General features: G+C 34.7%; 1 protein-coding gene across 2 annotated transcripts in view; it reads left to right on the forward strand.

Moving 5' to 3' along the window:
* The window catches only part of TMPRSS15 (transmembrane serine protease 15), a 117307-nt gene that overhangs the window by 53216 nt on the left and 38061 nt on the right, over positions 1 to 26030 (forward strand). For both annotated transcript variants that reach the window (XM_072740206.1, XM_025995698.2), the window contains 6 exons: positions 366 to 501; positions 8381 to 8470; positions 10083 to 10208; positions 12438 to 12578; positions 23390 to 23500; positions 25005 to 25137. In XM_072740206.1, coding sequence (XP_072596307.1) covers positions 366 to 501; positions 8381 to 8470; positions 10083 to 10208; positions 12438 to 12578; positions 23390 to 23500; positions 25005 to 25137 — 737 coding nt within the window. The remainder of the gene's footprint in view (positions 1 to 365; positions 502 to 8380; positions 8471 to 10082; positions 10209 to 12437; positions 12579 to 23389; positions 23501 to 25004; positions 25138 to 26030) is intronic.

Consider the following 26030-nt stretch of genomic DNA (forward strand, 5'->3'; position numbering starts at 1 on the left):
GTGGATCCATGACAGAACACAGTAGAGTATGACAAATCATGAGAGACAGAGACACAGGAAACTGTGGCGACATTGGTTGCCACAAGAAAGGAAGGAAGGAAGGAAGGAAGGAAGGAAGGAAGGAAGGAAGGAAGGAAGGAAGGACTCAGAAGGAAGACACTAGTGAGAATTTAGATTAGTATGAACACATAAGTAGGGAGAAGGATTATAAAAAGCCTGATCTATCAATATTTCACTATACAGAAACTGGCTCTCTTATATTTGGAGTTGGCAATTCTGATTTTCCAGCAAATATTAAGCCAGAAGAAGAATCAAGTCCCAGAAGATTAGAGTAGAATGACTTCATATCCTTCTCTGAATTGCAGGTTGCTTTTAATGCTTTTAAAAACCAGATCCTGAGTGATATAGCATTGGATGACATTAGCCTAACATATGGAATTTGCAATGTGAGTCTTTATCCAGAACCAACTTTGGTCCCAACTCCTCCACCAGAACTTCCTAGTAAGTAACTATAACGTGTATTTAAATCATTAATATTTTCAAGTAGATCTTCCTTTGGCTTTTTAAATTATCTCAGCCTAACATTTTTTCACAAAAAAGGACTCCAAAATATAAGTAAAATGGAAGTTAGCAAAATATTACATATTATACATACACTTACAAGGAAATCACTCAGTACTTTGTTATGCATCATATTTGTAATAATTTTAGTATATTTTTATTTTTAAAATAATGAAGATGGGGATCCCTGGGTGGCGCAGTGGTTGGGCGCCTGCCTTTGGCCCAGGGCGCGATCCTGGAGATCCGGGATCGAATCCCACGTCGGGCTTCCGGTGCATGGAGCCTGCTTCTCCCTCTGCCTGTGTCTCTGCCTCTCTCTCTCTGTGTGACTATCATAAATAAAAGAAAAAAATTAAAAAAAAAATAAAATAAAATAAAATAATGAAGATGCTAACTTCCATTTTGTTTCCACTAGTATATGAACTAATGCTGTATTGGCCATGTAGCATGGCAGATAGTCTTTTGGGAAGGAGCCTTAAGATTCTCATTGTCTTCTTGAAGAAAAATGTTAAGATCTCCAGAGGAGTTTGGTTAAGCTTGAAATCCACCCAGTATATTTCCAGAATAATTTAATAATAATCATTGGGCTTAGACTTTTTCTATACAGACCAAGACCACACAAAAAGTTTTTATCCTGAAATGGTGCTTTTGTAAGACCCTACAATGTGCTCCCTTCATGGAGCCACTAATGTGTTATAGTTGAGCAGTGACAAGGATTTCCAATGTCCTGTGGAGTCTTTTAACACAAAAGAACAAAACAGAGTCTGTATCCACCTGTGCTCTTAATTCAAATTGGAAACTGACATTTCAGAGGAAAAAGGGGCATTACTACCCATCTTATCATGTCAAAGGAGACAATAACTTCATATCACTTTCTGACTATGGTATTTGACAGGAAAAAAAACCATATAATGATAAATTATATCAAACATGTATTTTGCCTCTACTGGGATGTCTTCACTGCACTATAGTTTTGATATTAAAAAATCCCTTCTATCTTTGGATTATGGCAGTTGGAAACTGATCTAGTTCTACAGCTTTGCTTATGTCAGACCTCATGGATGTTTTTGTTCTGCTATGGCTCTGAGCCCACAAACACAGCACTTTTTCCTTTTTTCATTTCCTTCCAAGTGCACTTGAAACTCTTCCCATAATCATATCAGCAAATCAACTTGGAGAACATACCCAAATTTGACTTTACTTTTAAAACTATATATTTTTCTGCTCTCAATCTTTAAGTCAAAAAAAAAAAAAAAAAAGAAAGCAGACTTTTCAGATGAGAAGTTTTAACAACTTAAAAGGTCTACAGATAAATGACTGGTGTTTGAGAACACATAACAAGCGAATTGTCGTTAAGATGAGGATAGTAATTACATTGCCATACTGGTTCCCTGCCACCATATTGAATGTGCAGTTACATTCTATCAAAAGGCTAGTTTACACTTAACCATCTTTTGCATTAGCATGTTTGGATGCTTGTATGGGCTATACATAAATTCCTCAGTATTTCAAACATTCATTCAACTTTTATAAATAGCTACTATATGATAAGCACTGCATAAGAAATATAATATGGCAATACCAATGCATGGAAAAAAATTTAATCCATGTAAATAAATACTTAAGACATTATATAACTTTGTGCCCCTAAAAGTAATAAATGAGAAAGTAAATGATAGACTTTGGAGAAGAATGTGTGAACTGGAGAAAGCTTTAAAGAAACATTAAGAGACAGGACACTCATAAAATTGAGACAGGACACTCATAAAATTTAAACAAAAGCAGAAACGTAGCATGCCTTCTCATATATACTGGTCACAAAATTGTGGCAAGAAGTGAGTTTCATGACACCAAACTCTGAGTGTCACTTACCTTTGCTTCACCAGTGTCTGACTGTTTCCTAACATCACACAAATAGATGGTTAATAATGTTAGATATGAACTAAATCTTCCTCTCTCTCTCTCTCTCTCTCTCACTCTCTCTCTCACTCTGTCTCTCTCTCTCTCTCTCTCTCTCTCTCTCTCATTTTGGCTAAAATTTTCTTTTGGCAACACAAACATTTTTGTCAAACAAAATATTAATACCAGAACTGGAGCGGAACTCAACCTCAATGCAATAATTTGGGCCACCTGACAATGTTTAAAAGTAATTGCTTCACTTTATTTTGTATGAATGCCCCATACCTTACCTGTCTATTATACAAAACATTCTCATGCAAAAAAAAAATGAACATTCTAATTATTAAAGTCACTACTAGTTTGACAAATAATTCCTATGGATAACAAATATTAGAAACATCTTGCTATTTGACATTTCAGTCATTTAAAATAATTTTCTTAATCCTTTCTGCCAGTGTGTTCCTCTATTTATCAATAGGTGGTCAAGAAGAAATTTTTCTAGTAAAAGGAATAGTTTCATAGGCTTTACTTTTTTTAATAACAATCTCATCATTATCTTAAATAGAAAATGTGAGGGCAGCCCGGGTGGCTCAGTGGTTTAGCGCCGCCTTCAGCCCAGGGCGTGATCCTGGAGACCTGGGATCGAGTCCTGTGTCAGTCTTCCTGCATAGAGCCTGCTTCTCCCTCTGTCTGTGTCTCTGCCTCTATCTCTCTCTTTCTCTCTCTCTGTCTCTCATGAATAAATAAAATAAAATCTTTAAAAAAAAGAAAATGTGAGATAACTTCGGTACATAATGTCAAACATACAAATAAAACTTTAATATAATTTCTCATATTAATATTTTAGTCAGAAAAAGAAAAGAATAGCACTTCAATGTCAAGGTAACATGATATCCCTGCATATTTTAACAAGGAAATTATAACGGTAGAATAATCTATCTGATTTTAAAATATAAACTTTAGAATTTGCCCAAAGTATATTTGTTCCAGTTTCCAAATGGTTCACTTCAGGGTAATATTTAGCACAGCAGAAAATGTTAATTACCATCAAATGCATTCTGAACAATTTCATTCTAATGCCATTTGCAATTGGTTCAGTGAAATTCTTATGTGAGCAGAGCTTTTCTGGTTCCAGATCACTGATTTGTTTAAGCAGAAATAAAAGGAAACCATGGATGACTGACTAATAGCCTTTCTTTGGCTCTTACATTTAAACAAGAAAATAATCCCAGATCAGTAGCTGACTAGCAAAATTCCTCCCTTGTTCCTAGGGATCCTCATCGCGCCCAGTTTGGGGAAATGTTCAGTTCAGTTTTCATACCTACAGGGATTCTTCATTTTGTGACCTCGATCACCTGTTGCTGAATTAGCTCTACAGTTGTTGCCCTATGACTTCAACATAAATCATTTAAATGTGGAAATTGTATTGTGAACACTTTTCAAAAGCAACCATTCCATTACACAAATATTATGTTAATTTGCAACACAATTTGGGTGATTGATGATAATACACCTACTGAATAGAATAGGTATATACAAAAAGGAATCCACACTTCAGGCCCTTAACTTATTTCTGTAGCTGTTAAAACTATTTAAGAGAAAAGATAAAAGCTCTAGTTCTGGCTATTCTAATAGTCACTTTTTATTTCTACAATTTTGATATACTTGGTCATTATTTGGGCCATTTTCCATTTCCAAAGACAAAATCAAAGTTAATTTGGCAAGTTTCACAGACAGGACATTCATTTAATTCTTCATATAGAAATGAATTGGCACCTGTCTACTTGTCTTATAATTATACGGGGGCTGTATTCTTGCAGAGCTGCTTGCCCTTCATATCATTAGTGTGACTTGATATTTAATTCCCTAACAAATTCCATATTAACTGCACTCATTTGCTCCTGTATCAGTGTGTTTTCATCTATTCTGTTTTGTTTTCACCTTTTTATGTTGAAAACTAATAGCCTATTTGTTGGCTAGATTGCTATTCATTACAAGTAAAATGTAGACTATAAGGAATGAAATTGTCATAAATTGTCATAAATTTAAGATAAATATTAGTATCATGGCTGGTCACTGGAACCTGTGAATGGAACATAAATTGTGATAAACTGAACACAAAATTTTTATGGGATTTTCCATTTTCAAGTTGTAACTTGAATTTTTAAGATGTTATCTGTAATAGTGTAGGACTTATCTATTACTATGATGATGAAAAATAATCGCTGATCTTAACAATATTCAAGCATCAACGAAAGGCATTATTCCTCAAGGCACACCTATTATTTTGCCACAAATATCTTTAATTTGAACCCTCCTACTGTACGTGGGAGCTGGGCTCTTCTCTTTTTCACCTCACATTGACACATATCTCATGAACGTCAGAGGCTTAAGCATGGATTAAAAATGACATGCCTCAAGAAAAATATCTATCCTTGACAACCACTTGCAAAATACTGCAAGCTATTTACATATTGTATGTAGTGAAAATCCCTGCTGGCATAGTAAGGAATTAATCAGAATACAAATCTTTGAGAGAACAGCTTCAAGGAAAGGAAAAATGAAAAAGTTTCACAGCTGTGAATAAAATTCCCTGTACCAGACAGACTATTTAACTCTCATTCTCTGGGTGGAGTTTATCTAATGACACAATATGATTGTGGTACCCAGAAGTACATTTTCTGAGTCTTTGGCCCCTCTAATAAGGAGCCCATCTCCATTATAGCAATACCACCATTAAAATAAATTGTGTCTTCATATTTAAAATGGCTGAAAGTACTTTTCCCAATCCCTTACCATCATTTATATACAGAGAATAACTGAGAGATCTTACCAGGCCAAGGATCAGAGATATCTTACTGGTCAATTATTTGACATGAAACTATATCTGATATTCATTTCAAAACAGTAATTCTTAAATATTTCAGAAAAATGAATTTTCTAATGCTTCTATTTAGTGGAGAAATGCTAAGTGAACTGTCTTGACAGGCTTAACAATTACACTTGACAACATTTATGTACTAGGTGTATATTTATTAAAGTCCTATTATTCATCTACACATAATGTACTGCTGTGTTATGTGAAAATTCAATACATTCTCCAAAATATCAGTGATTTACTCCATTAGGAGAATACAACTTTGAGATCTTCCTATTCTTTGAGGAGAAAATAATAATGATGGTTTAAAATCAGCAACAACAAAACGAAAACAAATCCACTGGCCACACTGGCTATGTTTAAACTAGTGAAACAGAAGAACTGCTTTTCCCCAACCTGCAATCTGCAATCTGCAATGCTAGACTTTGCCTTGCAGAGTTTTTATACTACCCCTTCCCCATTAGTTCCACAGAGAATTGAAGGGAACACTTCATGTTACTAAGAATTATTATTTTTATTATTTTTTAAAATATTTTATTTATTTATTCATGAGAGACACACACACAGAGAGAGAGAGAGAGAGAGGCAGAGACACAGGCAGAGAGAGAAGCAGGCTCCACGCAGGGAGCCTGATGTGGGACTCCATCCCGGGACTCCAAGATCACGCCCTGGGCCAAGGCAATCGTTAAACCACTGAGCCACCCAGGAATTCCATCACTAAGAATTATTAAAATTAAGTGAGTATGTGTAAGTGGAAGTTGAAGGGTTGTAGTATATACTTCTTCAGAAATCTTTGCCAGGCAGTTAGTCACATAATCAAGGAGAGTATTGACCTCAGATATAGGATCATACAATTCATTCCTTCAAGTGGAGAACCTGCCCTCTTCCTCCTTATCACTCTTTTTTTGGTTCAAATACCTTCTTTATTTTTTTAAAGATTTCATTTATTTATTCATGAGAGACACAGAGAGAGAGTGAAGCAGAGACATAGGCAGAGGGAGACACAGGCTCCCCCCCAGGAGGCCCGATGTGGGACTCTATCCCCCAATCTGGGATCATGTCCTGGGGCAAAGGCAGAAGCTCAACCCATGAGCCACTCAGGCATCCCCAAATACCTTCTTTAGCACCCTGTGTACACTACCTCCTTCCTTCTAAATCCATCCATCATTGACTTTACTTGTTAGCACTTTCATCCATGTTCCATTCTGCCCTCCTTCTCTTTGTGTATACAAGCGTATGTCACATACCGTCAAGCGGCATTCACTTGCCTATGGCTTAGACCAGACAGTTGAAAAGGATGCAGAGTTTAATCAACCTAATAGGAAGACATATTGAGGGGTGAGGGTGAGACAAACTGAATTGAAGTCTTGACTTTGACCCTAAATGGATGTGTACAGCATCAGCAAGCAACTGAATACTGCCAATGTTCATATCGTCCATTTAAAATTGAAATAATGAAGTAATGACCTAATCCACGTGTATGTATTAAGAATTCATATTGAATATGCCAGGTAACGTGTAGGCACTTTTCATAATTATGTCTGATTTTTATAACAACCCTGAAAATCTCTAATATATATCTTTTTTATGTATGAGAAAACCAACTCTCAAAAAGACAAATAGATAACTCAGAGTGACAATTTTAATCTACCATCTCCAACACATCTTCCTTTTATACACCATTTTCTCTCCCCACTTGAGCCAAAGTGCATGGAAACAATTTGCAAGTTATAAGGCTTTGCAAGAGGTTTTATTATTCTTGCTAAGTTCATCTGAGTCTGGATCAGCCCGCCCAGGAGACCATGTAAAATAGACCAGATCTACTACTTTCAGAACCGGATAATAAGGCAGCACTACCGTTGGACCACAACCTCCTCTCTCTGTTCAACTAGAGTACATTATGAAACCCAAGTTTAAGATGCTTATTACGTACAAATTTGGAAGAAGCACATGAATTGAAAAAATATACATAAGCGAGACTCAAGACATGTAAAAGAGGAACCAAAAAAAAAGAGTATGACCGAAGGACTGCAGAAGGTGTAAAGACATTTCATTATCTCTCATATAACCTGATTTGTCTTACTGAGAGTAAAGAACTTTGGCATCCTCTGTCTTTAAATAGAAAAAATATATATGAATCTCAGTTTCCTATATTCTTAGAATTAGATTACTTTTATTCTTTTGATTTTAAATGTAACATGTTAATACAAATAAGATAGAATTAGGATACTTGAAGTAGTTGATGAATCTTTATATTACTTTAGAATTTTCTTCCAACAAGCAGGAAGATAAATATAAAGTAGTTTAAGAATCTCATAAAGTTAATCTGCCAACTTGAACCATCTTAGTTTTAACTAGAGTTTCTGTGCTGTATTTTTTCTAATGAATTTTTTCCCAACCTGACTCCTGGACAATGTCAAGTATCAGACCAGTGTCAGCAAGTATTTAGCAAGAGAAGTTTCAGTTTGTCTCCCTTTCTTGAGAGTAAAGCATATACAGTACACAGGATAGTGAAGCTCTCTCTCTACTGAGGAAAAAGAGACGGGGGGGAGGTGGAGGTAGAAAAACAAAAAGAAAGAAAACAACAAAAGAAATGATAGAATGAATGATTTACTTGTCTTTCAAATAGTAGAATGTCAAATTTAAGATTTGTTCCATTATCGAAATTCATTATTTTCTATATCAGGAATCAGATACCTTATTTCATAAGGCCTACTTATAAAAGATGCTTAGCAAAATTATTCCTTGTCCAAATAATTTTGGGAAATGCTGCACATGATTACACCTTCTCGGAGATTCAAAGAACTGAACAATATTTAAAGTTTTGAGAAGTTCTTCTGAAAAAGAAGTAGAGACCTGTTAGCCTGCACTTTTCCTTTACTTAAGTTGCAAGGTTTTCATTTACACAAACTATAAATTTTATGTGCCAAAACCAGTATTCCAAGAAATATAATTGGGAATTTGCTGCATATAATATTATCTCTCTGAAATAAGCATTGTGTTAGTAATGATTTTTCATTGTTTTCCTTTTCTCTTTTTCAGCTGACTGTGGAGGACCTTTTGAACTGTGGGAGCCAAATACAACGTTCACTTCCATGAACTTTCCAAACAGCTACCCTAATCAAGCTTTCTGTGAGTTGTTTTTTTTCCCCAGGCCATGAAAAACAGATGTATATATCAAGGCTTGATACCCCCTTTGATTCAGCAAAGTGGATTATAAATTTGCCAATACTAAGTATACCCACCACGTCTATGATATTGTATAATGATAACAACAATAACAATAATAATTACCAAACTTACTTAGCATTTATTTCACACTAGGCACTGTGTTAGTGCTTAATATGTTATTTCAGTCAATTCTTGCAATCATTCTTTGAAGAAGGTGCTATTATTTTAATTCTCAAATCTAAAAATTTAATAAAACCAGCAAGTGAAAGTATCTTATTTCAGATACTGCTCTCTTAATCACTCTTCTTGATTATGCATATAATATATATAACAAATTTACAATTCCATAAAGTCAGTGGAAAGTATAAAAAGTAAAGGGCCAATTGTGACATCCACACCTTTTGTAAATATATATTACTGTCAATAAAGCATGCAGCTAGAGTAATATAGTTAGATTCTCAGGATAAAAAATCAAATACATGTGCCTGAGTGGCTCAGTCAGTTAAGTGTCCAACTCTTGATTTGAGCTCAGGTCATGATGTCAGGATGGTGAGATCAAGCCTGGTGTCAGGCTCTGTGGTCAGTGAAGAGTCTGCTTCAGGATTTTCTCTTATTTTCTCTCTGCTCCTCCCTCCACTTGCACACACTCTCTTTCTCTCTCTAAAATAAATAAATCTTTTTAAAAAGATGAAATTATGAAGATTTACTTAAAAATCTTAAGTCTAGAGAGAATATGATAAAACTGCACAGAGCCTATCTCTTGTAAATATTCTAACTGGAGGAACTCATTCAAGCTGCATAGAAATTATTAAAGATGCCAATTCCCCAGCACAAGCTACAGATATTTCACTTCGGTAGGTCTGGGAAACAGACATGTTTCCTCCCATGGCTGCATCTAACATTGCAACCCCAATCTAAAAGGAGAAATTTACCAGTGAAAGAAATGCCCTAATGACAGTGAAAAATGTGTTGTTAGAAAATGTCAACTTTTCTTCCTTCAAATGACCCAGAGATAAGTAAGTATCACTTTCATAGGAGAATAGAGCCACTATTCCAGGGACTTATCTGATCCAAAAAAATAAACAGCCATGAATCTAATTTGACTTGTATGAGGAACCAGAGATTATCATCTCTACTTCACACTGAAGACATCTTTTAAACATATCATTTGTACAATGTACTGATCTAAAAATTCCAAAAGTCAGTGGAATATTAAAAGAACAATCTATAGAAATTTATTAAATTTATTAAATTTATTGATTTATTAAATAAATATTTATTGGGTACTTTATATGTTAGGCACTGAAGTGAGAAAAGAAACAAACATAACAAAGGCTAGATGAAAATGTAGATAAGTTGTCAGGCTTTACAAAATGCCCAAGCTATTGTAACAATAAAGGAAAAGGCAGGATGCCCTGGAGGGGCATGAGGTTCATACGAAAATTCAGAGAAATTTGAAATTCTCAAGAGAGTCAAGCTTTTGAGGGAAATCAAAACAAGTGTGTTATAAACTGTGTTGTCATATATCACTTCTTCGTGTGTGTGTGTGTGTGTGTTATGTATTACATTTAAGGTGTTTGGAATTTAAATGCACAAAAGGGAAAGAATATACAACTTCATTTTCAAGAATTCGACTTAGAAAATATTGCGGATGTAGTGGAAGTCAGAGATGGTGGAGAAGATGATTCTTTGCTCTTAGGTAAGTCTGAGATTTAAATATTGTGAAAGTTGTATGGCTCAAGAGATTGGATTGATGGAGAGAGCATTTCCCAATAACTGTAATCACTCTTTTACAACTAGCAAAATGAAATTACAACAGCAGAGTAACATGTCAAATTTTATGTGGAGCTTCCAAAATGAGAGTATTTGCAATAATAACAGAGTAATATTCTTTTTGAGGATTCTTGGCAAACCAGAATTAATATTTTTGCATTAGCAGTTTCTACCGGCTGTATTAATTCGCTACAGTAAGCATTACTCCTTGGAGACTAAAAGCTAAAAGACATACTTTACTCATAATATGCATTATGTGTACATCATATTTCCAAAAACAGCTATTAAATCCAGTTTTGTTTCACTTCAAACTAAAGGAACAAATTGTGTTTTTATGCAAATATTTTTATGATTTTTATTTGCATTTATTATTACTCTGTGTCTCCAGTACCAGTTGCTTCTATGTAAATATCTGAGAATTATTCAAATATTGATCAAAGTTGATTTTTCCCTATTTTCTACTGACTACTAATTTTTTTAAATAAACATGGGGAAAGTATACTACTCCAGAGGAAATTCTTGTATGCAGGTCATAAAATACATGGTAACATAATAAAAACCTATCAATCAAAAGTCATGGCTAATATCCTTTTTAACTACTACCAATTTTTAAGAAAGCATCTCTTGATAAATAACACATTAAATTATGAAAACACTTATAGGGTTAACTGGAGTGAATGAAACCACACACTTCACAAGTAAAAATGTTTCATAAAACTGTGCTTTGAACTCATATTAATGATTTTCCACAAAATCTGGCCAGGTAGCTATGCAGTCAGGATGCAATCCCATGAACATGGCAACCAATGGAGGAAGACCAGAGGGAACTTTCCATAACAGTACAGGGACAGGGTGATGGAGAGGGTTTCCAGTGATATTAATCCATCACTGTTTACACAGGGTTCTTCAGAAAAATCCCTACAAAGTTCTAAAGTGCAGGCTTCCTAGAAGAGGATTTTGAAAGCCACACATAGAACACGTCAACAATGAAAATCTCAGTGAGGTTGGGTGGCTAAGGCTAATAAGAACTGAAGAAATTCAAATATAATATTTGTATACATAGTTATAAACGTATTTTGAGCTGTTTTCCCATTTTTAGTTTATATTGTCCTTCTAATGACAGTTTCAGTGCTCTCTTTATGCTCTTTCTCAAATAAATAAATAAATAAATAAATAAATAAATAAAATCTTTTTTAAAAAGAAAATTTCAGGGTTCTCATGGTCTAAGAAAATTTTTTTTCATCGTTTCATCTCTTAATATTTACATCAGTCATTAAAAAGTAAATAAAAATTCTGGAGGATCTCAGAATCATAGTTTTCAAAGTTGTAAACAAGAAGTTCTTTTGAAACAGAATCACTTTCAGGGATTCTAATATATAAAACATCTAATAACATAAGAGATGCCTGAGTAGCTCAGTCAGTTAATGTCCAACTCTTGATCCGAGCTCAGATCATGATCTTTTTGTGGGATCAAGCCCTGTGTTGGGCTCCATGGAGCCTGCTTAAGAGTCTCGCCTTCTGCCCCTCCCCCACTCCTCTCTAAAAAATATGTATGTGTATATCTCTAATAATATGAATGTATTTTTAATTAGCCTAAGCCTTTATTGTGTAGTAGAGAATATTTCATTATTTATGAACCCTCCAAAGCCCAGGACTTCATGAAAAACATTTTGAAAACTACCACTTAGGTTTATATTATCTGTCTCTAATTAATCCAATCCTTCAGCTTAGGTTAATGATTCAACTCACAAAAAATATCAAATAAATTTGGACAAAAATTTACTTAGGGAAGCTATAATTTCCATTGTTTTATAAAGGTCTTTAAAACCAGTCATGCAATCTTTTTTTTTTTTTTCTGGGATAACATGAGCTTTGAACAGTAGTGGTGCTAAGCCAGATAATATTATAAACAGTATTAAATTATAGAGCCACAGAAATCTCAAGCAATACTGGAAAAGATCAATAGAGAAGTTGGCTTTCTTAGAAGCGGTGTCCAAAATCTAAACAGAAGTACACAATTATTTACGTGTGGTTGCTTCTCGAGCAGCCATGCTGCATGTTGCATACCTCTAAAAGATGGAACTGATAAATGGGTATATTTTCTTCTAAATTCAAAGTATCATTTTAATGATTATCTTGTTTTCATTTGGAACAGCTGTCTACACAGGGCCTGGGCCAGTAAAGGACGTGTTCTCAACCACCAATAGAATGACTGTGTTTTTCATCACTGACAGTCAATTGGCAAAAGGGGGATTTAAAGCAAACTTCACTACTGGCTACTACTTGGGGATTCCAGGTATGTGCACTTGGGACTGCATGTTGTGTGTAAACTTTTGGAGCAAAATGACAAAAACATAAAGTATTTCAAAACCTAAATATGACTTCTGTGTTTGCATTTGAATGTATTCATTCTTTCTCATCTTATCAGAGATTTCCTTCTTCCTGTATGTCCACATAACCACTCCCTAAGTCACTTCAAAACAAGAATCCATATCATTTTCAACAAATTTACTTGCTCTTCTATGGGATGTAAACTCGTGAATTTTGTTCACTTAGGGGGGGCATTTTAAATGGTAAAAGTGGGGTACTTGACACTGTGAAGGAGGACTATTTGTCGTGTCCCCTTTGCTAAGAGCATTTTCAGAGAGCAGCGGGGAGTCAGACAAGTGAGCTCTTTGGATTCCAGCAAGATCCAATTAAAAAATTAACATCATTAACTTCTTAAAGACAACTGTATAAAGCCCCTGCCATGAAGGATGAAGAAATTTGATGCTGATACTACTGGCATGCACAACCTTCTTACCCTATATTTTTTTTATATCATAACATAATCAGCAGGAAAAAAACAAACTTGCCTGCCTGCTCATCATGGATATATCGGTATCTCTATACATGTTGGTGGGGGTGTGATGTAACTCATTGCATTTGACAACCTACAGAGAATTTGTGATCACTTGCTGCTCCTCTTGGACTATGATTTTTCTTATATTATTGCTCCTCAACTGTGGTTCTCTCCTTGTGCAAATATGTCAGGAAGATGGAATGCATGTCACTTCCTTTATCTATCTTTCTTTTTCATAGGAGATCATGGTCAGTTTGTCTTCAACTAGAATGTCTAGAAAAGTTGTAGGGTCAAAGCAGGGATCTTCATCTGGCCTGTTATCTAATCTCTGTTCTTTCACTCACAACAAGCCTAGACTTTTGACTCCATCTCTGAAAGTTGTATGCTTTTAGCTTACTGCAAAGCTAATCTGTATCTTGTCTACCCTCTGGACATGAAAATAAGCCACATCAATTATTATCCAACTTACTTAGGTAGGAGTGAGTGGTAGCCCAATCAACTAACCTGCCCTTCTGGATTTCATGATTGGTTTTAGAAACAGCTACTTGTTTATAAGCAACAAGTGATATGTTTCAATCAAAATATTCAATTAATGAAATAAGCAAACAAAACATTTAAAACTATGATAAATATATAGTATAATAAGATAGAAATATAGACTTCGAGACCTACTGAAAATTAGATTTTACCTTAAAATACAGTCCATAAAAAAGAAGAAAATATAGAAAATGATATGATTTAAAATTATTCTACTTTACAAACTAAAATATTTTAAAATCATATTCAAAATTATTTTCAAAGAAGTAAAAAAGAAAATACAGTGACATGAAAGTAGGAATAGATGTTATATATTTATGTATGTTTATATATGTATGTATAATGACTAAATTCCGGTTAACATAGAATGTCATATTAGTTTCAGGTTTATAATTCATTGATTTATCACTTATATATAACACCCAATGCTGATCACAAATACCCTCCTTAATTCCCATCACCCATCTAGCCCATCACCCACCCACCTCCCTCTATCACCCCTTAGTTTGTTCTCTATCCTTAAGACTCTCATGTGGTTTGCTTCTCTCTCTCCCTTTTATCCCCCTCCCATATTCATCTGTTTTGTGTCTTAAATTCCACAGATGAGTGAAATCATATGGTATTTGTCTTTGACCAACTTATCTCACTTAACATAATTATTCTCCAGCTCAATCGACATCATTGCAAATGGCAAGATTTCATTTTTTATGGCTGACCAATATTCCATTGATATATATATATATATATATATATATATATATATATATATATCACAACATCTTTATCCATTCATCAGCCAATGGACATTTGTGCCTGTTTATAGTTGCATTATCAACAATAGCCAAATTATGGAAAGAGATTACCATTTTGGATCAAGTTACTGGTTCTGTTCCATGATAATTTTGTTGCTACTGATTTTACTATGATAACCATTTTTGCCTGCCAATATTTTTTTCTTTTTTTTTACTCCCGTGCCTGCCAATATTTTAGTCCAGTTTTTATTTTAATTTTAATTTAATTCAACATTTGATTTAACTCGTTAATCATTTGATTTTCTGATGATATTTTTATTTTTTTAAATATTTATTTAATTATTCATGAGAGACACAGAGAGAGAGAGAGGCAGAGACATAGGCAGAGGGAGAAGCAGGCTCCTCTCAGGGAGCCAGATGTGGGACTCAATCCCAGGATCACTCCCTGAGCTAAAGGCAGACGCTTAATCGCTGAGCCACCCAGGCATACCTTCTGATGATATTTTTAAAAGGTAGATGAGTAACAAACATAGATGAGAAAAAAATTATGTATAGGATTTAGTTCTTCTAAGATAAAAAAGACTTTGGATGTATATAGTTGGTAAAACCTAATTGGTTCTTATTGTTACATAGAAAGTAATTGTCACATAGAAAGTAAATGACATACTAAAGAATTTTAGTTAATAGTAGAAAATGCAAAATGGTTTCAGCATTATTTTTTAACTAAAATTATGACTTCTAGTTTTTTAGAAAAACTTAATATTTAATTTTAGCCTCTAGTATTTTGCTAAACACCTGCCCCCTAAAAATGATATTACAAATCAGTTGCCCTTAAGATATTTGGAAAACCATGGCCCTTTATGAGCAGAGGACTTTCCTGTTGAAACTCTACCACAGCCAAATTATTTTTTCTGATTTGATTAGAGGTCTTTGTTCATGCCATAAACAACAAAGTTTTTTGGTTGATTGAATACCTATTCAACACTCTGGCACCAAAATATCCACATTTCCACAAAAATTACTGCACAAAAGTATGATCAAGAATGCAAAAACAATAGATAAAGAGATGGGAAAGTGTGCAGGAAAAAACACCTGCAATGGGCCTGCAGGAAAAAAAAACACCAAGCCACAATTTGAAATTTGAAAATAATAAACATTCCCAAATGAAAAGAACCAGTCAAAACTAACAGTGACAGATATAAAGGGAGAAAATTATGTATTTTGACCAAAAAATCACAGTCTTACTGTTGTCTGTAAAAATTTAATAAGCAGTAATCAGTATTATAAAATTTACTATTTAAACTTTTAAATTTCAAGAGGGATATATTTTGACAAATTCCTAAACAGAATAAATATAATCATTTTTCAAATGTGTTAAAAATCAAATCAGCTTTGGGGTTCCAGGGTGGCTCAGTCAGTTAAGCATCTGACTCTTGATTTCTGACCAGATTTTTTTTTTTAATTTGAGAGAGCGAGAGAGAGCTTACAAAGGATAGGGAGAGAAAGAAGCAGGCTCCCCACTGAGCAGGGAACCCAGTGTGGGGCTTGATGCAGGGCTCAATCCCAGGACCCTGGGATCATGGCCTGAAACAAAGGCAGATGCTTAATGACTGAGATACCCAGGTGCCCCTAACCAGGTTTTGATCTCAGGGTCATGGGATCCAGCTCTGTGTTGGGCACCACGCTCAGCAGGGAGTCTGCTGAAGATTTTCTCTCTCCCTCTCCCCCTGCTCCTCCCTTCTCTCTCTCTCTTTCGATCTCTCTCAAATAAATAAATCTTTAAAAAGTCAAATCAGCTTTACATATTACTCATTTCATGATGAATACTTAAAGACAGTATAGTGGTATTTTGAACATTTTTTCCAGAATTGAATGTATGGGCATCAATATCACCTATTTGGCATCTGTCACCTATTATTTGAATGCAAAAGAATAATTCTTCAGAGTATCTTAAAGTAGTCCAAGAAAATATCTAATACCTACTCTGGGTCTCCCAAATTTTTTCCAAGAATGATGTCATGGAAAGAACTTTTTTTGAATCATTATATTGTATAACTGAAACTGAAACAACAATCTATGTTAACTATAGGAATTAAAATTAAAAACTTAGTTTAAAAATCTGAATTAAGAAAAAAGAGAAGAACTGAATAATTTTTTTCCAAAAACTATATAGAAATGGCCAATAACTACGTGAAAAGATGTTCAACATCACCCATCATTGGGGCAATGCAAATCCAAGGCACAATCAGATATCAACTTACACCTGTTAAAATGGTTATTCTTGAAAAGACAAGTAATAAATAACAAGTGTTGGTGAGAATGTGGGGTAAAAGGAACCCGTGTAGACTATTTGTGAGAATGCAAACTGGTACAGCCACTGTGGAAAACATTATGAAGATTCCACAAAAATTAAAATTAGAACTATTTACATAATCCAGCAATCCCACCTGTGGGTATAAATCCACAAAAAAACTGAAATCGGAATCTCAAAGAGATATCTGTACTTCTATGTTCATTGCAGTGTATTTACAATAGCCAAGATAAAGAAACAACCTCAGTGTCAATCTACAGATAAATGGATAAAGGTCATGTGATGTATTATATTCAGTGCAATACTATTCATCCATGAGAAAGAAGGAAATCTTGTCATTTGTGACAACATGGATAAAACTTGAGGACATTATGCTAAGTGAAATAAATCGGAGGAAGACAAATACTACATTACATCATGTAGGTGGAATCTAAAAAAGCCAAACTCTTAGAAATGGAAAGAAAACAAATAAATAAGTAAATAAGAAAAAAAGTGTATTTTTAAAGAAATGAAGATGAATTATAAAACCAACTGAACTAATGAGATAAAATCTTAACTCTAACCAATAGAGAAATGGATTTTTTTTTCATAGATTTAAACAATTGAAATAATTATTGGGCATTCCACCATCTGCAAAAAAAGAAACCATACAAAATTTTGATACAAAATTTTAGAGAAGTGCTGGTCTTTTTAAAAAAAAGCTTAAATCTTAAATGAGAACAATGGAAAGAGGTGGAAAGAAAAGATCACAAAAAGGAATACAGCAACAAATCTCTTCCACAAAAATATTACAGTTACTGGTTTTTATTAGATTTTTATTAGATAAATAGAACACCAAGGATTTTGAAAAATATCACAACAATTCTATTTAAGATAAAAGCCTAAAAAGCGCAACCTATGACTTCTAATGCTTCTATCCAATGATACCAAGTTTTTGGTGTAGGAATTGTTCATGTTTGTTTATCCATTTGCTAGATTGTAATAATTATGATTATGTTATTCAAGAAATAAGTCATTTAGAAAGAATTCCTGACTGAAGCTAGAGTGGACACTTCCATGACCATCACAGTGTGGTGAATATTCTGGGAATGTGGTTTCCCACCTTTCATGGACATGGGACAGATGCTGCTGGGTGTAGAAAATGGAGTGAATGAGTCATCATCAGCACAATCTTCTCCCAGCGGGATTTTTACACCAAAAGACTGAAAAGCAATTATAGAAACAGGGAATCGGCAGTGGAAGATAATCAAGCTGGTAATGGAAAGAGAGATTGAGCACACTTATCTGTTTATATGGTGCCCTGCTTTGAGGATCATTTTAGAAAGAAGTATAAAAGGGATATCAAAAATTTTCAGCATTTATGTACTTCATTTATCTTCTGAGGTATTTCAAGGGCACCTTCCAATGCATTCAACTGAAATATAAAACAATTGTATAACATATTTTTGTATCTCCTTTCCTTATCCTATTTTTAGCATTTCCTTGTAAATTAAACTAGAACATATGAAATATAGATTTATTAAGATCTGTCTCCCATAAATGTCCCCTCATTGCTCTTTTCTGATACTCAGGGTCTTATTTTGGAATTCAATAGTGCTTATCAGGCAACTGTGGAAATGGCAGCTGATTACATTTAGGGGTTTAGAGCCCTCCCCAGATTGTGTGGCATGTGCCTTAGAGATCAATTCAGTTCCATTTAAAGCCAAGCATATGTTGATTAAATGAGGCAGGGCTACTGGAGACTTCATAAAAAGAAGATGGGAAAATTCAATTCTTGGCAATATTTCTTTTTCCCTCTTTCATTATGGGCATAAAATGATCAGAAGTAAGATTTCAGAGGCCACAGAGAGTTAGACTTTTGGATTAAAGACTTCTTAATGAAGCTAAACTGCTATATGTTGCAAAGAATTGGAATCCAGTCCATGCATGTAAGGAAATTTTTGAAAGAGTTTATTCATACCTTTCCTCAGAATTTATAATCTCTACTCAGTTCAGCAACAATAGACCATTTTGCCCCATTCAGTGTTTTTTCATTGATGCATCCATTTTACAAAAGCAAATTATTTTTTTTCTAGATTCAGAGGATCCCTGGGTGGTTCAGCAGCTTGGCGCCTGCCTTTGGCCCAGGACGCGATCCTGGAGTCTCAGGATCGAGTCCCACGTTGGGCTCCCGGCAGAGAGCCTGCTTCTCCCTCCTCCTGTGTCTCTGCCTCTCTCTCTCTCTCTCTCTATCATGAATAAATTTTTTTAAATCTTTTTTTCTAGATTCATAAGGTATAATAACTTCAACATCTTCAGGATAGAGCACAAAAATAAATTACAATTTTCAGATCTTTATACATGTATTCATATTTTCATTTAGAAATTTAAATTTCCATTCAGCAAATATATGCTTTTACAAATAAATATAGCCTGATGACACTAGTAAGAGTAAATTTATCAATATGCTTATTTATGATTAAATTATTGGCATTGAGAACTCATCTTTACATAATGATTTTAACAAGCTATGAAAACAAAATAATGAGATAATTTCAAAATAACTCATGGTGACTAACATTCTCTATTAAGATATTTAATCATGGATATATAATTAGGCTGTCAGCTTTTTAAATAAATATAATGTATATCAAAGTTTAGATTTTAAAATAGAATATACAAATACAAACACATGTATCCCTAGTTTTAAGCCTTCTTTCTTTTTAAAGGAAAATTAATAGTGGATAAATAAAATATAAAGTCAGTTAAAATATTAATGCTTGCCTGTAGAATATGAAATTATCTTCACCCATTTATCATCTCACTAATCTGGTTAAAACCTATGTGTTTGTGAAACAAATTGATAATTACATTTACAAGAACATCCCTAATAGTATTATAGTTGATATATGTAACCTACTTCTCTCATTGGGGTAAAGATTTATAGAAACAACTGGACCAGCCATGTCTTCTTTAAAATATTTTTTTATTAATGTAAGTTAGATTTGGGTTACAAAATGCAAACTTTTTCAAAGTTTAAGATAAAGTACAAACAGCTCCAATTATTGTTTTCAGATACACAAAGGAAAAGATTAAGTATGATTTCTTGTTGGTAATCTGGAGGGGAAAGTAGCACAAAGGGCACTTGGAAATAAGAATGCTAACTTAAGTATCAGCTAAAGAGGTGCTTTCTAAGTGTTATTCTTTTTGCTCTTAAGAATATTATTTGTTGAGCATTCAATATACTCATACTGGTTTACCAAATACATTTCTTTTTTTCAGCTGACTCTCTGAATTCACCTAAGACATAGTATTTACTCCTATGAGACAGTAAAGAAACTAAAGCTCTGGGCAGCCCAGGTGGTTTAGTGCCGCCTTCAGCCCAGGGCCTGATCCTGGAGACCTGGGATGTCAGGCTCCCTGCGCGGAGCCTGCTTTTCCCTCTGCCTGTGTCTCTGTCTCTGTCTATGTCTCTCTCTCTCTCTCTCTCTGTGTCTCATGAATACATATAAAATTAAAAAAAAAAAAAAACTAAGTCTCAGAGAGGGTAACTTCTTTGCTCAAGTTTGAAAATAAACATAAATAAATCAATAAATAAATAAATAAAGAAAATGGCTAAATTGCAGACCAAACCAAGGCCATAAGATTCCAGAGCTTATGTTTTAGCCAACATTCAAATACAAATAAGCATATTTTATCTTTATAATTCATAGAATCAATTTCTGTTTACAAATCAATAGAGTTTCCATTAGCCAATAAATTGCACAATTTAAAATATATATTTCTTTGAAATCATACTTTTGAAGATCACTTTATATTGTGTCAGCTCTGTTACTAGGGTTCGTACTGATCTTTGAGGCCTATTAATCATTTAACATAAATTAATCCACTTAATGTTTAACAGTTACTACTGATTTCCCACTTTAGGCAGGCAAGTAAAGATGAAGAAACAAGGTCTATGGATATTTCAATTATTAAAGTGTATTTTCAATTTAAAGAATGGACTCGATAAAAGCGCAAACAGAAAAAGCTTTCTTTTTCTCCACCTACTTTAGTTCAAATCTCCCTTTTGGCCCCTGGATATTTCAAGTGGACCACCTCACTCTTCCAGTTATTTTAGGTCTAAATGTTCTTAACTGGGTAATTAAGATTCACTTTTAGATACTAAGATGTACTGTCAAATTGAGCATCAAAATTTTAATATCATCTGGTTCAAATTTTCTTTTATCTCCCAGTTCTGGTACAAATCTTAGCCTAACAACTTAAGGTAGAGGACCCTAGAAATATTGCCTTTGACTCACGTTCCACATTCTTTCCCTTCCATCTTCCTATACCTGCAGTGTTCAAGGAGAGGCAAACTTGTTCTTTTGGCTAACGGTGGTTCCTGGCCAAAGACTAGCTCTTTTGTAGAACAGAACTGTGGGTTCTTTGGGGCATTCCTCTCCCGCTCTCCTTCCCCATGACTACTGCACTGTAGGCAAGAGTAGTACTCTTCCTAAGCAATCTCCTGTAGCCCTACTCAGTTCCCAATTCCCTCCCCGCCCACCAGGTTCTGCTTCTCCCTCTGCAGGTGTCCACTTTGTGTTGGAGCATGCTCATCCTGTCAGGCAGCTGTCACTCAATTATATTCCCCAGTGCCCATTGGCCAAAAGGAAACTCATTCACTTTTCCCATATGGAGAAAATGCGGGCTGTTTCCACTGCCACTCTCTCTCCAGTCCCTAGCTACCCTCAAGGGAAGCTCCAGCCTAACTTCTGACTTTGAATTCATTACATAGGAAGTGAACATAAATCTTCATTTGTACAGCTACCTGGCCACAAACTTTAAGAACCTAGAGTTACTATTTCTTGTGAAGTTATTCATTATACTTTAGTTCAGTCTGATATTTTTCAAAAATCTGATCATGAAATCAATTTATTTGGTTTTGGTCAGCATTTCATATTATAGAACGGAATAAAATAGAATAGAATAAAATTTAGAATAGAATAACAGAATAAAGGTGTTTAATTTAGTTACACACACACACACACACACATGCACACATCAGTTAAAAAAAAAAAATCTGAAAGCTCCTGCATGAATCCCACAGAAGCAATAGGTCTTGTGATTCTTTAGTGTAAAAAAACCTTCAGGTGGGTAGTGATATGATGGCCTTCCTCCTTTAAGGTAACTCAGTATGAATTGTCTTGGAGCTTCCCTCCCTTGGTGTGCTGGATGGCACCATTTTCCCTTCTCCCACTTGAAAACAGTTCCTTGAGGATATATTATGCAGTCTTTTTTAGGAAAGATATATATTCTAATCCTTATATATACACACATACCTAGAAACAGGTGATGGGTCTTGATAGTTGCTAGACCAATTTTGCGATTTTTTTAGTAAGTGTAGTATGGCTACATTTAGTACCTCTTTTTAAGAGTGTAACAGTATTTATCAATACTCTCAGATTTGGGGCTACGACCTAGATTTAAAACGACAGGAATGATTCTTTTCAAGTGCCATTACATTTGGTCATCATAAATTGAGAAAATCTATATGGAGATTAGTACAGTTCAGTTTTGAAACCACTTTAACATGAATTGCATCTCTTTGAAAACAGTATAATAGTTTATAATTAATGTTCATAATACCTTTCAAAATACAAATTTCCCTCTTCTTTATTTTTATCAAGTACTTTTGCTTCCCCATTATGATCATCTGTGCACGATGTGGGGGAAGAAATATTAAGCCCTCCATACCAATCTCCATACCCTCCATACCATCTCTCTTCTCAGGGAGGCCAAATCCCATGTGGCCCTCAATAGAGATCCTAATACCGCCATGTAGCTATCCCTCTCAAAACACAGTTAAAAACCATGTTGAGGGAGCTAACCCCTCTCTACCTGTGCAAAACCCTGTAAGATCAAACAGTTCCAGAAAACAGTAGCAGCCACTTTCTTCACACAATGAATATTTCCAATAAGCCTATTTTTGCATGACTCAAATTCTGGAAACCACCAACTGCCTCCAGATTCACTCAGTTCCTTCTTTGTCCAGCCTTTTCATTTTCCTTCTATTTTTTCATATGCCAGTCACATTCTCTTGACTCCAACCTGATTTACTTGTTTAGAGCTCCATCTTCAAGTTCTTTACAAATTACTGCTATTGCAGAGTTTCCATCTATTTGTGACTACTTTTCCCCCACCTGACCCAGGCTATAACCAAGCTCACTGCTTCTAGCCTGGCCCAACTTTGGTCCTATCAAAAGGCCACTTCCACATTTCCATATGATATAGGTTTGGATGTATCGTGTGGTAAAATCAATAGATCCTCCTATGCTTGTGTAACATTCCAATGGTTGTTGCTTGTATGTTAATTTGGGGTAGAGATGTCTATTGAAGAGACGAACAGAGATAGGGAGGAGGGTATCCTAAACCTCTTGGCCATCTCTTGGAACTGCTCTGTGCTCTCTGAAAAGATGCCTAAGATTTTGTGCACACTTTTCTCAAGCCATATCTCTGGCTTTGACCCTATTATTGTGGAGGTATTCTGAGAACAAAGTGTATGTAATCTTACTTCATATTAAATCTACCTCAATCACTCACTGTGGTAAAAGGTCAATGTGTAAAGAGGCAGGAATGTGATGGATACTATGGGATCATGTATTTGTCACCTCTTCACTCCATAATTAAATATTCTCTCTCAATAGAGCCCTGCAAGGAAGACGATTTCCAGTGTAAGAATGGAGAGTGTGTTCCATTGGTGAATCTCTGCGATGGCCTTCCGCACTGTAAGGATGGCTCAGATGAAGCACATTGTGGTATGTTCCATTATTTAGGAAAACACTTTAATCACGTTAGCCTCTACATTTGGCTTCTACAAATGTAAAAGATTCAGAATGTGGTTATCAATATATGTCTTGGTGCTTTGGGGTATGATCATCCCCCCAGTGATTTCAGCACTTACTAATGTTATTCTGGTTAGGAGAAAAGTTGACCAGCAGATCCCTGTTTTTTGTTTGTTTGTCTATTTAAGCTTGACTGCATTTAGTAACTTTAAGTGTAGGACAACTCATATTCACATAAAAAGCATAAAATACCATAGACAGAGAGACAATGGCCTGCACCAGGCCCTCTAGCACCACCCTATTAGCTAGGATAGTTTGCCCATTGCCTGCATATGGATACATCCTCATATTTACTTAGAACTGACTATGTTAGACTTGCTTCTTTGCATTTCTGGTTCTTCAGTACCTACTACTCCTGCTTTGTCGAGTCCTCAGTCTAGCCCACTTCCAGATCTCTATAAAATGATGAGCAATGACTACTTTTACTATGTCTTGCTTTTATTTCTAAGCAAATACTTAATGCTACTTATTATGCCATGCACTGTAGCTGAGCGCTTGTAAAACACTCTTAACATAATAAGAATTAGTTCTTTTTGGCCATGATAAACCTGAGGCTTGGAGAAGTTAAGTGGCTGCCAAAGATCACACACCTAGTGAATGCTAGAGCTGTATTTCAACTTGAGTCTGCCTGATTTTAAACGTGAACAAGAACATTAACCTACAGAATTACAGTATAGTGTTTGTGGTAAAACTACCATTGCTGATGTTTCACCTGTTTGATAAACTAGCTTCACTGGGTCCAGTCTCTACTCAGCCAGTCACAGCCTTTATACTGTATCCAAAATGCTTGTAAGGTAGTGGGGAAGAAGACAGAAACTAAGCAGCAAAAGAAGAAGGCCAAAGAAAATAGTTTCTAGAGAAAGAAGTAAGGGGAAAAAATGCTTAAAGTTGTTTCTGAACTTGAATTTTCCTTCTTTTAGAGACTAAGCTTATAAGACATGATCCTCACAAATAACTTTATTTTCTATTTATTTGCTGTATTGATATGCAATAAACTTCTGTGTCTCTGCCTTTTCCATCTTTATAGTTATATGAAGGAGCAACGTTAAGTCTATCAAATTTGTATTTTTCAAGTTAGGCCTTCTAACATACTCTTAAGAAAAATTACAATCAATCTCATAACTCTAAATGTTAAGAACATTACACATGTAGTTTACCCTTTTTTTTTTTTTTTTTTTGGAGCGAAAGCAAGGGGAGGAGGGACAAAGAGAGGGGGAGAGAGAGAGAGAATCTTAAGCAGGCTCCACCCCCAGCAAAAGCCTGGCAGGGTTCGATCTCAGGACCCTGAGATCATGACTTGAGCTGAAATCAAGAGTCAGACGCTTAAGCAATTGAGCCATCCAGGCACCTCAGAGCCCATCATTTACTCTTAACAGCTTAGGTCAAAATGACCTTGTGTATGATTTAATCTCTTTAGTACGTCTTTTCAACGGCACAAGGAACAACAATGGTTTGGTGCAGTTCAGAATCCTGAGCAGATGGCATGTAGCTTGTGCTGACAACTGGACCGCCCAGATTTCAAATGATGTCTGTCAGCTGCTGGGACTAGGGTAAGTAATTCTTCTCAGGTCTGTTTTAAGAGATTCTCAAATGTTTTTATTGATATCAAATAGGGTTTATTAAGACATATAAATTTAAGGAAGTTATGAATTTAGAAAATACACATGAGCAAAAGGAAGACAATAAAAAATTTTGATTAAAGTCATTCTCAAAAACAACCACTGTTATATTTATAAAAAATATTTATTTATAAAAATATAAATATGATAAAAAAAAAAAAGAAAAGAATTACCACAGGATCTGGCAATTGCATGTCAGGATATTTACCTCAATGAACTGATATATTTGCACACCCACGTTCAAAGCAGCTTTATTCAAAATATTCAAAAGGTGGAAATCCTATAATACAAAATTTTACAAAATATAATATTATATTGCTTTTTAGCCTACTTACACGGGCATTTCTCATGTCGATTAAATATTTTCTATAGATTATCAAAGAAAATGAAATATTCTTTGTTATACTATATTATAGTATATGTATAACTAATCACAAAGGTCCTAGAGAACATGCTTTTGCTATATCTTCGCAACATTTTCACAATAATTCCTTCAGAAAATCTGTAGCAGTGTTACTATTGTGAGAAAAGACATGCAAAATTTCAAGACTTTTTGAAGAAGCATAATTCAAGTGATAATTCCATAGTAATGACACACCTAAGATTTATTATAGTTCCAGTCTGTCATAATACATCATATCAAATACACTAGTTCACCATATTCATTTCTTACCTTCCTATCAATCTCAAAAGTAATAAGGTTTAAAATAGAAGGGAATAGTAATAATGATTTGCTTCTTTTAAGTTGTATAGTCAATTCTAATTCAGCATTCTGATCCTTTTGGTATTCATGATTTAGGACATTTAATCATATTAGATCACAC

Source organism: Vulpes vulpes, chromosome 15 (genome assembly GCF_048418805.1).
Source record: "Vulpes vulpes isolate BD-2025 chromosome 15, VulVul3, whole genome shotgun sequence".
Classification (NCBI taxonomy): Eukaryota; Metazoa; Chordata; class Mammalia; order Carnivora; family Canidae; genus Vulpes; species Vulpes vulpes.